This window comes from Meleagris gallopavo, chromosome 1, assembly GCF_000146605.3.
Source record: "Meleagris gallopavo isolate NT-WF06-2002-E0010 breed Aviagen turkey brand Nicholas breeding stock chromosome 1, Turkey_5.1, whole genome shotgun sequence".
In the NCBI taxonomy this organism is placed as follows: Eukaryota; Metazoa; Chordata; class Aves; order Galliformes; family Phasianidae; genus Meleagris; species Meleagris gallopavo.
Window position 1 is genome coordinate 75049133 of NC_015011.2, and position 17419 is coordinate 75066551.

Here is a 17419-nt window from a genome sequence, read left to right on the forward strand (position 1 = left end):
AAAAAAAAAAAAGGCCTATGTCAGGTGCCTAAACAGGGTCATCTAGTACTGCTTTAGATGCTTTCACATGGGGCCCAATTACCGTCCTAGAGTGGATGGATCTCTCATAGACTCAGTATGGTATCCACCAATCTGGTGCCTAAGGGCATCTAATGTAGCACAAGACAAAAGCTTTTTTTCATTTTTAGTTAGCCAAAAATAGTGCCAAATGAACTAGACTTGCACTTTGTTTCAAAATAGTGGAAATGATATTATTTGCTGGGAAAAAAAAGATGCCCAGACTCAATCATGATGCTAGCCTTGATACCTGAGCACAAATGGCTCATGAGCAAGATGTACACTCCTTCACAGTAATCACATCCTTTCTCCTTGGAGGGAGTTCCCCACTGACACTGTCGGAGTTCATGACCATATGTATGTCCATCATTTGGCCAGATGCTGAAAGGCTCTGGGTAGTAGACTCTATTTCCATCACATCCCTTCTCTCTCCAGGCTACTGCTAGGCTTTCTGTATCCCTAACCTGGACAGCACTCTGTGTTTCAGGTCGACGGCTGTAAGGGCACAAGAGCTGCTGGAACAGTTGCCTCAAATTCTGGAAACTGTCTGAAGAATGAAAACAGATGTGGATAAGAGACAAGAATGAATGAGTGACAAAAAAACAAAGCTCCATGCTTATCTTCTTGCCCAAGGCAGGCTAGAAAATAATATGAGGGACATTTTATACTGTACATGACAGGGTTTAGCCAGCCGCAGTTCAGCAGTCAGTTTGTACGATGATGGCTAGGACATGCCAGGATAAATATTTCCATGCAATATCTTTTCCTTAAGAAAAAGAAAGAAAACATTACAAAATAGCCCACACAGATGATGTTAACAGATCAATGTCCCTGAGGAGAAAAACAGAAGCAAGACTACTGGGACAGCAAACAGCATGATACAAGAAAGAAACTGCTATAGGGTTTCTGAAATACATAAGGAGAATCTGATTTAAAGGCTAAGTACGGAAAGGAAATTTGAAAATGACTTCAAATCAAAGCATACCAATTAGCCAGAACTGACAGTTATGAGGGAGTGAGAAGGCCATGAGCTGAGCCAATAGTGTAACAGTGGGAGTGAGAATAACTGCAGAATTATTCTAGGCAGGGAAGTCAGGAAATGGGAAAGTATAGGGTTTGGTGCTGTTGTGAACGAGGCTGTTCAGATTGGTCAGAAACTATAGCAGCTGTGAGCCAAAGTAAAAATTATGGAAGGGAAAGCTTCATGAAGTCATCCCTCCTCCATTTTCTTTTGTGACTCCTTGATCACTCAGCACTAACTTCACTTAAAGTGTCTCACACAATATCTTTGTTTTGATGTAATTGTTTTTCTGATTTGGTAAGGATAATGAATTGCTATTTCACCATTCTACCACCTTGGTAGCATAGCATAAAGTGAGTTTTTCTATGCTGTAAAGGTTTAGTCATAAACAAGTGGTGTTAAGGATCCAGGATATGTTATAGGCTATATTATATTTGGATATCTAAAAACATGAGCCAGAACCACGTCCTCTGTATTAATTCTGAAAATTTGGCTGTACCACTGTGCTAACTCACTGTCTGCATATTTCAAGGCACATAAAGGAAAAAAAAGCAACCAAACAAAAACTAACTAAACCATCCTGTATCAAATATACATGATATAGGAATCAGAAACGAGATATAAACATAGTCCTGGGAACAAAGCTAATGAAGGTGGAGCAGCACAAAGAGAACACAATAAATCAGTATTCGCCCTTCATATTAAATAAGCTGAAACCAAGAGATATGCATCCAAAGGAGGAGTTGTTCAGCTTTGGAAATGGCCAAGCAAAAATAAGTACATATGTTCAGCTCTCAGACTTCTCAGAATAATTCACAAGGTGAAGGTGGCAAGTAATGGGACATTCACATGTAGAACCTTCAGAAAAAGTCAAAGGAGATGTTCTTGCAAATCTTGGAATTGGGAATACTGACAGAGAGAGAGCTGCCTGAGTGAGCCTACTTTTGCTATGCTCTCTAGTGGATCACAAAAAGAAGATAATTTCAGGTGATTGTTGTGAGGTACATTTTTCAAAGTGCCAGCACAAAAAAAGCAGAGAAAGCTGACAGAACAATTTCTTCCCCACAACTGAGAAGCCAGCACCTTGCACAGACATTTACACATAGTAAGCTTCAAATCTTCCATAATCTAATTAAGGTGTGATTGGGGCATGCCAGAAATTATCATACCTGAAAATTGCTGTGGCTCCAAAATTTCAGGCGTTTGTTTAAGAGGATTTGTTGGGCCATTGGGCTCCTCTGGATGACTAGGAGAGGGGCTTGGTGGCTGAGGCTGCTGTTATGGAAAGGAGAGAAAATAAGGTCCACCCTATGTCATTTCTTTCTCAGTCTTTCCAAATGTCTTACTGCTTCTTAAGCAGTCTATAATGCAGTCTCTTTTCTTCTCCCTCACCTCTGCCTTCTCATCTGTATCATCATCCTCATCAACATAAACGAAAGATTCATGCTTCAGCTTTGGCAGCATTGCTCCTGATCCCTTGCTGTGTCCATCATAAGGTGCCTCAGCCAGCTTCTGCTGCATTTGTCTTTTGAGGCACCGTCGCCGTTCTGGGCTGATGTGTCTCTGGAGGAGTGCCTGCAGATCAGATCGCTCTACAGACCCCAGAAGGATCATGGTCTCTGCATAACAGAGTAGAAAAACTACTCAGTCCCTTCATGGTTTCGAATGTCACTTGCCACACATTGCCCTTTCCTCCTTTTAAATTCTTCAAAATACTGCAAGCAGCACAATCACGAGCTATAAAATTAGCACTGCTAATCCTGCTAATATTCTTTGGGGCTGGGGGAAGCTAACCATCCCTGATCTGCACCACTCCTGAGAACAACAGAAACAGTCTCTTTACTTATATAAGATCCCTCCCTGTTGTCAAAATTGCCACATATCTCTTACATACTATATCTAATTCTCACACTCCACACACCTGCTAAAGCTGAAACAATCTTATTTCATACATAATCCATAGTGGAAAGTTTTTAGTATGAATCATGTTATATATTGGATCACACTACCTTCTTCAAAGTGCGTAATTTGAGAGTTTCTTTTGACTCAGTTGAGACAGTCCTCAGGAAAGACCAGTTGCTTACCTGGTGAGTCCACCAAAGGCAAAGTCTTAACAGTGGTGCTTTGGAGTAGAGTTTGCAAGTCTCGATATTTACAGTTGGAGGAGACAAATTTCACATCTTGGACCATAATATCTTCAACAAAGATATTGTATTTGCTGTGAAGTTATGGACAAGTTGAAGAGTTAGAATGTTAAAAATGTACAGCAGGTAAGTTCCTCAGTGTGTTTTCTATAGAGTTGCTAATTGATCTTCTCTAAGAGTAACCAAGGAGGACTTTGCAGCAGTATTAACATGGATTTTCATTACAGTTCTATTTCACTCCGTTACCTTCCACAATAAAAATACATTTCTATACATGCACACACACATATATGTTTTATATATACATACATATGTACATATATTATATATACATTCTATATAGAGACATATGTAGATGAATAGCTGATTTTATATTTTTTTTTTAGGCAAAGTATCCAAATAAAATGTTTCAAACATTTTTAGAGAAAAAAATCCAAATGTCCAAGTCTTCAAAACTGAAGTAAATTGGTAATATTTACAGAAATTCAGTAATATTGCAGATGATTCAAACTTGTGCTTTCTGCATATGAACCTTATTTCTATTCCACCTCTTTTTTTTTCTTTTCTTTTTGCTTTTTCTTCTCAGCCCGGATTTATTCTGCATTTTTATTTTCTTCGTAATGCTGTCTGCTTTTCATGACCTTTTCTTCTCCCATTGTCTCATTCTCCCCCACCTCCATCTCTGCTTTACTGCTGTACCTTATATGATTCCAGCCCAGATCTGGCAGGTAGGGCAACTTCTTCACCTGGATGATGCTATCATAGAGGCTGGGTTGCAGACTCTGGGCCACCATGTTGGCAAGAATGACAGCTACCATCATGGGCAGGATGTGGGAAATTTGACCTGTCAGCTCAAAGCAGATCACCGCAGTGGATACAGTGTGGCTCACTGCTCCTGTCAGAGCTGCTGCACCTTTCGCAAATAGGGTGGAAAAGTTATTGGGAGAGAGGAGGAAAGACTGTCATATAGAAACAGAATATCATGTCAGCCAGGAAAGTTATGGGGATGGGACTAGGTGGAGAAAGAGGAAGACATGAAGACTCACCAATGACAGCATACCCTCCAGGTAAGATTTTGTAAACAATACCATCAAAGAGGATCCCCTCTGGAAAGAGAGATGCCATGATTTCTCCAATAAGACGTCCAAATGCAGCACCTGGAAAATATCACCAGCAATTACGGAATTTAACATCTAAAGAGCATAAAGTCTATGCTGTGTAGATATGCTGGGTAAACAGTGGGGTGATTTCTAACAGAACCAAAACCAAAACTTACATAAAAATGACACCAGGACTGAACAATAGCTTTCAGTTACAAAATAAAACTCCAAGAGGAAAAAAATGTACTAAGATATGTAAATACAATTGAACCCTCATTCTTCCACTTAGACGCACCAGGCATGGAGGTATTTGTGATTCCCAGACAGGAAGAAATATCTTTTAAAAGACAGAATATTTTGTGTCATGTCAGTCCAGATCGCAGTTCAGGATTGACTAGAGTACTAATACTAGAGTATTAGGCTTACAGAAAAGTTTGGATGGAAAGACATTTGGAAGTCTTTGGTCTGAGCCCTGTTTACAACATGGCTAATTTGAAAGAAAGATCAAGTCACTAGGGTCTTGACGAAACCTGCTTTAAAAGTCTCCGGTGATGGAGATTCTCCATCCTCTTTCAGGGAATCTTTACCAGGGAAACAATTTTTTCACCATGTCAATCTGAATTTCCCGTGTTGCAACATGTGCTTTTTGCTTCCTCTTTGCTAGGTGTCTCCAGGAAGAGTCTTTCTATCTTCCTTATACCTTGCTGCATTAGATGGTGAAACCTATAGTTAGCTCTCCTCCTGACCTTCTCTTCTGCAGAGTGAACAAGCCCAATTTCCTCAGGTTGTCCTCGTTCATTTTGTGCTCCCCAACAATCTCAGTGGCCCTTCACTAGACTCACTGCACTTTGTCACACTTCCTGCGTGAATGGACACAAAATAGTATTTGATAATTGTTTCCAGAATTCCAATTGAACCGAAATAACCTGTTCCTTTGTCTTGCTGACTGGGCTTTTACTAATACAGCTTTGTTTGGTGTTAGCCTTCACTACTGATTCAGGTTCAGTTGTTGCCCAGAGATTGTAAGCACATTTCAACACACTTCATTTAATTAAGGGCTGTGGATACTTAATGCTGAACTTCATGAGCTTGTAAACAACTTGAAAAATAATAAATTCCCATACGTCATCACACTCCAGTCAAAGAAGTGGTATTGCGGGTACTAGTTTTGAGGTGATTTCTCACTGGCCGTCAGGAGTGAAAGGAGCAACTATTGCTAGCTGTAGTATGAGTTTCTCTGTAGATGAAGAGTCAGAGAAATGAGAAGACCATGACTCAGCATGCCTTTCCACAGCTTGGTTTTTCTTTTGTAAATGATAAAGATGTCCTCAGCATTTAGATGTAAGAGCGTAGACAAAAGAGACTGGTATAAGAACTGCTGACCAAGATTGTCAAAGGCATGAAGTGATAACTAGACTCTCTATCCTCTTGAAGAAGCCTACCAGGCGTGTACACACTGTCTCTTGTCCTTTCTACCTGTCAGATCCATATGTTGCAACATAAAATTTGAACTCACCTAGAACAAAAACAGGCATGAAACCTCCACAGGGGATTGGCATCGTGGTAGCAATGACAGACATCCAGAACTATAACAGAGGCAGAGGGTGCAGTTGTTAGTGAGTAGAAATAGCATTTCCTACAGCCCCACTCTACTGACCAATGTGTAAATCCATAAGGAGATATAATCTGAGAGATATGGCAGTTCAGCTGGGAGGCGAAGGGCTAAGCGGCTGTGAGGTGTGAAGGGGAATTAGAGAAACTCTTGCATCATACTAACAATGAAGCAGAAGACCTTTGGGTGACAGCTATGTTGTCAGGGAAGCCAAATCACAAAGAGAGTGAACATGAGAACACACCTTTGCCTTGAACTTTTGAGTGTAAGATTTCCCACTGTTCTGAACAACTTATTATTATTATTAATAATTTTATAGAATGAGATTATCAGAATTTCATAGCCTCAAAAAAATTTACTGTAAAGGGAACTCTGGAGGTCTCTCACTCAACTTCCTGCTTCCAGAAGAGTTAATTCCTAAGTTAAATTAGCTTTCTCAGGGCCTTGTCCAGGTAAATTCTGAATATCTTGATGGGTGGAGATTCTTCAGCTTTTCTGGGAAGTTTCTGGGAAGCCAAACTCAAGGGAGAATTTTTTCCTGAAGCCCATCTGCTATAAGTTTCCCTTATTATAGCTTGTGTCTAGCCTGTTCCAGTGTTTGACCACACTCACAGTAAATACATTTTTCCTGATGTCTATCTGAACTTCTGCTGTTGCAGCTTTATGCTGTTCCCTTACATTCTCTCACTGTTACTCAGGAGCAGAGCTCAGCACCTCCCTCTACTTCCACTCATCAGGAAGCTGCAGAGAGCAATGAGGTTGCCTCTTGGCCTTTTGCAAGGCCTCTTGGCCTTTTCCAGATTGGGCAGCCCAAATGTACTCTCAGCCTTTCTTCACAGGGCATGCCTTTCAGACCTGCTACCAGCTTGGCTGCCCTCCTGTGTAAACATTCAAGTATCTTAATATCCTTTTTATATTGTGGAGCCCAGAACTATGCATAATATTCAAGGTGGGGCCAAACCAATGTTAAATACAGTGGGATAATGAACTGTCTCGACCAGCTGACTATGCTATGTTTAATGCACCCCAGAATGTGATTTGCCCTCTTGGCTGCTGAGTAGTGCTGAGGCCAATCCAAATATTGACTTAGTCCAGTCTTCTGGAGGCAACAGCCTATTCTTACAAACACCTGTCTCACTTCACAGTCATGTCTTGTTCATGTCATCACTTTCTGGGAGTACATACAGTTGTGAACAACTCTTTTCAAGGATGAAGTAGAGGAGTAAAATTTCATGAAAATGTTTGATGAACACCTTGAGAACTCAGTAAGAACTGCAACCAGTTCCACTGAACAAGACTGATGCATTAGTTTCACAAAACAAAGATCAAATATCCCACTAGTTTTATGGTTTTACTATTCTCTTCTTTCTATGTTGTAATTAAAAATAAAATTAGTTACATACATTAACTATATTATATATTTTGTGCACAGCCCAAGACTCCTCTTCTTCACTCAGTGCAGCCCGGGCAAGCCAAAAAGTTGGACACTCATTCCCTAAGCTAGTGGGACAAGGCCAATGAATTCAGTTTTTGAGAATACAAGTCTTAAAGGAAAACAGATGGGACTCAAGGAAGATGCATTGTGCAGTCCATCCCTTCTTTTGTTCATTGAGACCCTATCTGCTTGGTACACTGTAATCAGAATTACTACAGAACGATAACCTTCAGCTGCCTGTCAGAAATTTGATAAAATGTTTCATGTTAGATGGAATCAGCTGTGTCAATCATTGATGCCTATTTTTGATCTATTGAAATGTTCAACTTATATGTCAAGGTGGCTTCAGCTCTTCTTGTTCTTAAGAAAAATAAATAAGCATTTCTGCAATTTTTACACTCCTTGCCTCCCAGAAACCTTTCTTGGTAATTGTATTTCAAACATCATCATGTCTATTTCTTCCAGATATCAAGTAAATAGCATCAGACTTTGCTTAGGCCAAATATAAATTATCTGAGAGCTTTATACTCAATTACATATTTTCTCAGGCCTAAAGAGACTTGTTCTGATGTAGTCTTAACTACCAGCCACTAAACTGTGGCTCCTGAAAGTCATTCAGCAGGATGCATAATGAAGATTAACTACTGAACACTGAAGGAGTAAATGTATTAAGGCCAGGAAATTATTCCCTAATAAAATTGCTAATCTTGTATTCAATATAGGCAAAAATTGCACCAAAAGATATAAGACCCCATTCTTGTAGTAGTGTTTTATTCAATACCTAGCAACTTGTCATAGGCAGATACATTTTTAATGAAGGATCAGGAGAACTCACTCTGAGTGGAAAAGGGTTAGAATGAGCTGAACTTCGTACCTTCATGAGAAAGAAAAGTAGGATGATGATGAAGACACTGACTTTGGGGTGGATCCAGGCAGCAGATTTCCCTAGGATCTGAGGGTCTCCTGTGTATTTTGCCCAGGTGTAGTTATCAAAGAGAGAGCTGATGGCTTCCCGTGGCATCAACTATAAAGCAAAAAAAATAAAAACACCAAACCAACCAACCAACCAAAAAACAGGGATTAAGCATGAAATTAGACAGATTAAATATTCTGCTTCTGTTCCGAGGAAGTTGGGGGGTATTTTACTTAAACAATTCATGATTATGAGACTTAATTCACATTTTGATCTTCAGGAAGAGATGTGATTTTATCTGAACTGGTGAAAGGACAATTACTTTTACACATCTTTCTAAATTACTTGCTCAGAAAAGTGAAGCTTTTTCAAGTTTTATGTGAAAGGGATATCAGAGATCACATCTCACAGTACAGTCCTTTAGATCAAACTCTTCCAAATCTTTCTTCTCCTTCCCAAGATGTAAGGTTATTGGGGAACAGGAGAAGGGGAGATTGCTCTACAGAATTAGAAATACTTCAAAATGCACATCCCACTCTCACCTCTCCTGCCATGAACTGTCCAAACCCTGGAGGGAAGGTCAGAGATGCAATAAGGAAGGTTATGAACCCAGGGTATATGAGGAAGCTGAAAAGAAAAAAAAGTCTGTTAAAATGTAACCTCATATTCTTGTAGCAATATCACTTCAGGAATATAAATGCTATTCCTGTGAAAGTTCTCTGCTGCATCTGTATCCATGCTTTGGAGTTGTGTAACTGACTATTTAATGCCCTGCTGCACTGACCATCATGATTCATAGAGAGTTCAGCAGGCAGCAAAGCCATTTTTTCCATCAGAATTAATATAATGGGGAGGGATGTACAAAATGCACAGTCTTGACTATACAGAGGTAATTACAACTGTGAGGTGACCCAGTGTCAAAAGCCAGCCTCTCCTCCAGTTGTCACGATTATTTTTATCTTGCTCTTCATCCTCCATGCAATTTATCCTTTCCTAGAGTGGTTCTCCTTCCTGCCATACATGTCCACATGCATCCTTAGTTGCATTAGTACTTAAGGGAAAATATTGCCTTATTTTCTATTGAATTCCCATCCACCAAATTTTGTGGGGGGAAGTTGTCAGTAAAACCTTTATTGTTAAGTCTCACATTATCTTGTATTTCTTCCCACGCTGCAATTCACACCTTCGGATTACTATCAGTTTCAGCTTTTGGTTCTTGAATATACAGCAATTTCAATACTGTAGTACACTCTTTATGTATTTGTCTCCATTTTTAAAATATTTTAGATGTTAAGGATGCAGTTATACTTCAGTTGTTTTCTGTTTCTTACAATATAAGCATTTGTTTCTTTTATAGACTCTAAAAAAGAAGAACCCAGTGCCTCTCCAGAAGAATGATAAATGATTTTCTAGTTAAGAACATTTCCTGCCCAATCAATATTTTCCTTTCTGCTCTTAATAAATATTACAGAATTCCTTCTATATCAGAATGCCATTTGAAACTATTGGAGCCAGTCTAGAAAAAAAATCCATCTCAGAATATATTATATGTATATTTGCAGATATCTTTCTCTAATATAAATTCAGTTTTTCCCATTTTTACAATTTTATAATTGAAATAGTTCTACTAGCTTCTAGAAAGTATTTGTTGCTATCCATTGTCAGAAGGGTATCAAAAACTTGTTGATAAAGAGAAAATATTCAAAGACACTCACTACTTGGTGAGAAACTGGCTTAGAGCTGTAAGACGCCGGATGCACAGGACCACTTGGCGATTGATATAAACAAAAAATGCTCCAAGGAATCCTGAACATATCCTAAAATAGTGGAAATGAAATAAAACCATTAAAAGCATACAAACCACCAACCAAAATCCAAGCAGTTTTCATCTACAGTTATTATGATGTCTTTTAACAACATGCAGCAACTCAGCTGAAAACATTGACTCCTTGATGAAAAGGGAGAGATGGTTTTGGACCTCTTTGTCACACACTGCTATTTTACTCTTAAATTTTCTCTTGCTTGTAGATGAAAATTTCATGTCAGGATGTGATGTCCAATTCCAAAATGCAATATGGTTGCACCTTATCTCTAGCTGGTCCCCTCCTTCTCTTTTCTGTGCCCTGACCTACAAAGACTTTCAAAGATGCCTTCCGCAGATACACACGTGCACAGATACACATGCATACATACAATATATCAGTGAAGAAATGAACCATGACAGAAGGCAATACAGATACAGTGTGATAATAGCTTTATCTCATCTACAGTTGCTTGAATATAGGGTTTGTAAGTAGTTCCACTCAGAATTGATGCATTGAAATTAGTTAGAGCTTGTGTTTCTCTGACAGTCTCTAATTTTAACTCTTCAAGTATTTGGGTGATGGGAGCAGTATCAGGTTCTATAAAAATAGGACTGGCAGATCTCAGTGTGTTCTGGAGAAGAGCAATTTGTCAAAAATAAGTATTGCCAGAACTTAGACATTAAGTTAGAACAGGAAATAGTAAAAAGTAGGGGGTTTAACTCTGAGCCAGCAAAATTATATACCTATATAAAATATTAAATGTACCAAACTTGATGTGATAGTGTCCAAAGCTGTGACACCTATATATTCCAGAGAAACAGGGCAGATGAGTGCACCAACCAGAGTATGAGCTCCCCAGCCCTCTTGAAAGACAAGAAACCTAAGCCAATACATCTCAAGAGCATGCATACCAACGCATGCAGTCTGGGCAACAAGGAGCAACTGGTGCTCTATGTCTGTTCTCCAATCTAAGAACTATGATGTTATAGGAATCACAGAAACTTGGTGGGAAAAATCATATGACTGGAAGACCAGAGTGCATGCATGCAGTCTTTTGCAAAGACAGGAAAGGAAGGATAGGAGGTGGAGTTGCACTTTGTGTGAAAGAAATGTGAGTGTGTGGTAGGTAAGCTATGGAGACCATGAAAGTTCTAATGAATGCCTTTATATCATGATTAGAGGGATTGTCACCAAAGTTGATCTCACCTCTCGGTCAGGATTATAGGATCAAAATGATTTGGGCTGGAAGAGACTTTAAAGATCATCTAGTTTCAACTCTCATGACATGGACAGGGATACCTTCCACTAAATGAGGTTGCTTGGGGCCCCATCTATCCTGATTCTGAACACTTCCAGGGATGGGGCTTCTCTGGACAATCTGTTTCAGTATGTCATCATCCTTATACTAAACAATTCCTTCCTTATATATAATCTAAATCTATTCTCTTTTAATTTAAAACCATTATTAGCTATTAGTTCTATCAGCACATTTCTTAATAAAAAATCCAATTAAGCTTTCTTGTAGCTTCCTTTAGATACTGAACAGCCACTTTAATATCTCAAGTCTTCTCTTCTCAAGACTGAAGAACCCCAGCTCTCAACCTCACTTCATAGGATGTATTCCAGTCCTCTGATCTCCTTTGTGGCCCTCCTCTGGACTTTCTTCAACTGGTCTATGTTTTTCTTATGCTGAGAGTCCCAGAGTTGAAAGTGGTACTCCAGGCAGGATTTCATGAAAGTGGAGTGAAGTGCAGAATCACGAGCCTTGCCTTGCTGGTCATGCTTCTTTTGATGCAGCCCAGGATATAGTTTTTCTGGGCTGCAGTCACATATTGCCATCTCATGTTGAGTTTTTCATCAACATTCCAAAGTCCTTCTCCTCAGGGTAGGACGTGATAGTTAAGAATTTCTCTAGATGGTCATATTGTGGTTAATGGCTGGATGTCCAGGTGAAGATCGCTGACAAGTGGTATTCCTAAGGGACTGACACTAGGACCATCACTACTTAATATCTTTGTCAGCAATGTGGATAGTAGGATTAAGTACATGCTCAGTGTGTTTGCCAACAGCACCAAGCTATGTGGTATGATCAACACGCTGGAAGGAGGGCATGCCATCTAAAGGGGCACTGAGTCAACATGAGATGGCAATATATGACTGCAGCCCAGAAAGGCAACTATATCCTGGGCTCACTTAAAGCCTATTTTGATGATAGTATGATCCCTCCCAATTACATTATCCTATGCCTGTTCTTCAGTAGCCATTTCTGTCAGTGTCTCACAGTGCTTCTGATTACTTTCTACATACCCTTTCCCTCCTAACTTAAAGCCCTCCTTATGAAGAGAGCCATCATATTGACAAAAAAGTCTTTGTCTCTCTTAGAAAGGAGCATACCATCTCTCCAAAGCAGATGCTAAACTTCTAATAGAAAGATTACCCATTGCGTTACCACTGCTGAAGAAAGAATCCCAACACATAATCAAAATGTCTAAAAGAGCAGTTATTCTGTTTTGCAAAAGAATTACCAACAGAACTTATTTGGTATCTTTTGTAGAGCAAGAAGCCAAGTTCCTGCTAACTTACCCTATTACAGCAAACGCTGGCAGCTCTTGCAGATCAAAGGGGAAATCCATGCGAAAGTTAGTTCTGAATAGTGCTGTGATGGTAACTGTGAGAGAAGAAAGAGGTAGAAAAGGAAAGGGAATAATGAGATAAGAAGTTAAATGCCATAAAAGCCGGAAGCAGAGACAGGGGAACTAGTTATATATGTGCCGTTGTATGATTTCATATTATGTACGATATTGCAGATATGCAGACTGCTTTAATTTCAGTAATCTCAATTTTTAAATACTTGCAAACCTACCACTACTGATGATATAGGTTTGTTTTCAGAGTATATACATATATTTTCACCTACAATCCCAGATTTGTATATACTTTTTTCTTCTACCATCCCTTGTCCAGTATTATACTGAATTATTGTAATGCTTTCCATGCAATCCACGTTATTGCCACATCTGCTTGGAACTCTGATAATTTTATCTCAAAGCTTTTCTGCAGTAAGATGGCAAGTACTAGCCTAAGCAGAAGAGATAGCTGATGTACTCTATATGAATTTGCAATAGTTTAGATGTTCCACATAAACATTACAGGTAGATATGAACAGTGTGCATTAAGGAAAGCAGCTCCATCTACTTTCAAGTACATTAACTACCTCACAAGAAGGCATTGTTACTGAGTGATAATAATACCCACACAGGAAACTAGTGCAAAGACATTATTTTACCTACTAAGTACATACTGCTGAGAGCAGACAAGACTAGAGATTGTGAAGATATCAGAGAGAGGTCTGAGAAAAACTGCTGCATGAGCAATGACTGAAAAGACTTGTAACTGTTGTAACAGAAGGAAATAAGAAAGAAAAGACATGAAAAGTAAGTTACAGCAAGCATGATGAAAGACTGTAAAATAATGAGTTACTGGTCTAAACAGAAGTTTCTGATTCTCTAATAAGGGATTCTGGCAAGACAAACAGAGCAAATTCAGAATTATGAACAAAAAAAATCCAGATTTTTCATAGACAATTAGATCATGGAACATTTTAGTCCAGACAGTCGCTGAAGCAGAATGTAGTGAGCCATTCACACTGGTATTAAAGCTGCCTGGATGATTTTGAAGAAGGGCAGGCTAGGTAAGAAGTTTCAGGATTAAGCTAATTTCAAATGATTTGAGGGATCAGCAGGGGCCTACAGTAGACGAAGTGAAGGATTGGGGATTATCTCCTGTCATTTGCCTTCTTCTATTTTTCTCTGGAAAGAAGAGAGTATTTTTGTGACAGATCTGATGGTTGAATAACCCATAATATGAGGCAGCGTTTCACAGGCAAAGATGCAGCTCCTTTTTACATTCAGAGTATAAATTGCCATCACTTTCTACATTCAAAAAGAATATTCGAGGCAAATAATGTTCTAGCATAATAAAATCCAACTCTGTGATGTCAAGAGAGAGCAAATTATAGCAATTTTAGAATGGGAAGAGCCCATGTGGAACTCAGATCAGTAACATAAATAAAAGTGTAAGAATGAAGGATAAAGTCATTATAAGCAAGAAGTTTACATACAAATGGCAACCTTCTATATCAACTGGAACCTCATTCTGGCAGCATCTGAATTGATTTCTTCAACACACTTGGTCTATGCTATTTCTGTCTGCACACATTTCAGTTGAAACAGTTTTTTTGTTTTGTTTTGTTTTTTAGTTAGTTGGTTTTTTCTTTTTCTATCTAGCTACAGTTGAAGCTAGCACAGTTGGAGCTTTCAGTCCTCAGGACCTTCAGTCAGACCCCACCAGTTTTACAGCCTCCTCATCATTTAATCACCTTAGTTTTCTAGACTACTGCTTGTTTTGTGTGCATCTAGTCAAGGGATGACCAAACCAGGCTGTAGTGTTTCCAGTGAACTGCATGCGTTGCAATATGTATTACCCAATTTGTGGTGGGACATGTTTATATTTGCGGTCATGATATTATGACATGACTAAAGGCAAAAATCCCACCTCGGGACCCTTCTTACTTGATTGGTATTTATACACAGTCTTTTTTCAGTCATATTCCGAACACACTGGGATAAGTTGTGTTATACATTTAGTGATATAAGATGCTTCCTTTTTTCCTTTTCTCTTTTCTTCTCTACTGTTAGATGTTCAATGTTCCAATGTCATAGCAGAAGTCTCAAACATCCTGAAAGTTGAGGGCTTTGAGAAAGATGGGGGAAAAAAAAAAAAAAAAGGACATTTGTACAAAGACAGTAGGAATGATTTTAGCTTACCTGCATCCTTGTTCCAAACAGCAAGGACTCGGAAAATGAAGGCACTAAAGGTAGCTGCAAAGAAACCTCTCCAATAATTACGCACAGCAAAGTAAGTGGAAGTGACTTCAATGCTGAAAAGGACCCCTAAAAGAGTTAGAAAAGAAGTAAAGTTAAAATCAGAAGTGCAATGACAGAAGGACAAGAAATACTTCTAAATAGTCTTCTAAAGCAGTGATCTCAAAAATTCTTTGATTGTGTACCCCTACTGGTAAAATATTTTTGATTGTGTATATTTGTTTGTAAATTGTATATGTGCAATACTGTACTGGGTACATTATAAAGCACGCACAAAAATAAAAACTAAAAACAATAAGATGATAGCACAAGGAACATTTTAAGATCCGTTTATTTTATTAATTGTACAAAAAAATTACTGTTCTCACTAAAAATATTATTATTAATATTTGTTCTTATTTTTGAAAATCATGGTTTAATGCTTAGTTATACAACTTACGGCTGTAAGTTCAGTTTATATCCATACATAGTTTTAAAGGCTATCAGAGTTGAAAAAGAGCCCTCACAAAGACTGAAATGGGAGAAGTGTACTTTTGGCTGCACTTACTAAATAAAAAAATATCTATATATACATAAATAAAAAATATGATATTTTTGTATCTTTAACAAGTGTGTTCCAAACTCACTGAAAATCTTCCTTTGGAAGGTTTTTCAGTGGATTAGAAAACTCTTACTTCCAAGTTTTTCACGTGTATAGATGAGAGAGGTTTTATAAATGACATGTTATTTTCAGCAAGAAAATCATGAAATCTCCACAGCACAACATCCCTCTGAAAAAGCATGTACTTTCTCACTCAGTGTTAAAATGGCACTTTCACCTTGTAGGGACAGATTATGTGCTTCTATTTTTAAGAGTATTTGCTGGGTAGCATATTGCTGTCAGCCACTTGTCATGATAGAAAAGATGAGGAAATTCAGAACACCTTTTTGTAAAAGAAAAATACTCAACTCATCTTTAAATTTGACAACTTTTAAGTCCTTAGCCATAAGATAACCTCTGAACTGCTGTGTGGTACAGATGATTTTCATGGTCATTCCCCACCTCATTACAGACTATGATAAATATCCTACTGTTTTAAGATCTTGTTTTTATAAAATTAACCACATCAGTGTTATCCTGTTGCACTTTGTGCACTTCTGGTTCTCCTTTTTTGCTGCAATATCTCGCTTCTGAGCCATGCAGCCAATGATTTTCATGTGCTAGTGCTGCCCCAGGTATAATTACACCAGAATCCTTTTCCAGGCAATGACACTGCACCATCAGTTGTTACAATTACATTGCTTTTCAATAAACCATTGCTTTTATGAAAGAAGTTATTTACTGTTGAGAATATCTTCTCTGGTAGGTCTTTCCTTCATGTATTTCACTACTGAAACAGAATTTAGCAAATATCAGAAGACAGGATAGAAGTGTCTGCAATTTTATCCATTCAGCTGGGTAGGCTGAAATACTTTGCAATACACTGAAAGCAGATGAACAAGTGAGGGCATTACTGTCAACTGTCTGTGTGATGGGACAACTAACCTTCATCCAGGACACCTCACAACCTGCACATGACATGTGGCCATCTGAAATATGGACCAAGTGAAGCCATGAGTGCCAGTGTCACTGGCAAACCTTAATTTCTTTCTTACTTATTTATTTATATATAGAAAATAAATATAAGTAGACAGTCCAGTATTTTCTTCCCACAATGTAGTGGATTGCTTTGCAGACTTCCTGAGATGTGCACACCCTCAGTTTGGAAACAACTGTTCAGAAGAGCCATCGCTTCATCCCTTCATAAAGATGACACATAAAAGAAAGGCTGTGTAAGAGGAGTTTGGAGATTGGTGGCACTAAAGGCAAGCTTCTTTGTTTTAAGTATATGACAGATCAAATATAGAGTGCAGGAAATGAGGAAATGAGAAGTGGACTAGGCAGATGATGATTTAGGTACCTGAGAAAAAGGAAACAGAACAGCCACTTGCCTCCAAGTGGTGTCCCAAAGCAGCATCCAACACCCACAGCACAACCCACAGTCAGGACATCCGTGTAATAGTATGGCTGCTACTGGTAGAAGAGACAGAGAGAGACAAACAAAGAAAAAAGCAATGAATGACAGAATTAGCAGGTATGGCCACATAGTGTCACCCACCTCTGTCACTAATCTTACATCATCTACATTCTGGATGGCTTCAAAATATTCACAGACAGATTCTATGTGGTACAAGACAGGAATACACCTGGGGTTGCATATTCAAGACATGAAGAGAAGGCAGCAATTCATCTTTCACTGAAACACGCACATTTCTGTCACTTCAGAAGGAATGTTTCATGAGAGGTTTTTCAGAGCATGGAGCACGCATGTGTGTGTTTCACTCTCTCTTTTACTTTGGTAGGGAATTTCAGGTTGCACATGTGCCAGAGTGTTTCAGAAGAGAAACACACTCTGAGTTTGCATACAAA

The 17419-nt window shown here is 38.7% G+C and overlaps 1 protein-coding gene across 10 annotated transcripts in view; it reads right to left on the reverse strand.

Moving 5' to 3' along the window:
• Positions 1 to 6: 6 nt before the first annotated feature.
• The window catches only part of LOC100550479 (chloride channel protein 1), a 48602-nt gene continuing 31189 nt past the window's right edge, over positions 7 to 17419 (reverse strand). For 6 of the 10 annotated variants that reach the window (XM_010717557.3, XM_010717564.2, XM_010717517.3 and 3 more), the window contains 12 exons: positions 14914 to 15039; positions 12671 to 12755; positions 9998 to 10099; positions 8825 to 8909; positions 8244 to 8393; positions 5839 to 5908; positions 4269 to 4379; positions 3922 to 4135; positions 3163 to 3296; positions 2471 to 2697; positions 2248 to 2353; positions 7 to 604 (listed from right to left, as the gene is read on the reverse strand). In XM_010717557.3, the coding sequence (XP_010715859.1) occupies positions 252 to 604; positions 2248 to 2353; positions 2471 to 2697; positions 3163 to 3296; positions 3922 to 4135; positions 4269 to 4379; positions 5839 to 5908; positions 8244 to 8393; positions 8825 to 8909; positions 9998 to 10099; positions 12671 to 12755; positions 14914 to 15039 (1763 nt within the window). In that variant the 3' untranslated portion in view covers positions 7 to 251. Of the gene's footprint in view, positions 824 to 2247; positions 2354 to 2470; positions 2698 to 3162; positions 3297 to 3921; positions 4136 to 4268; positions 4380 to 5838; positions 5909 to 8243; positions 8394 to 8824; positions 8910 to 9997; positions 10100 to 12670; positions 12756 to 14913; positions 15040 to 16941; positions 17021 to 17419 lie in introns of all 10 variants that reach the window. The other 4 variants (XM_010717531.2, XM_010717578.2, XM_010717524.2 and 1 more) reach the window with 4 other exon arrangements.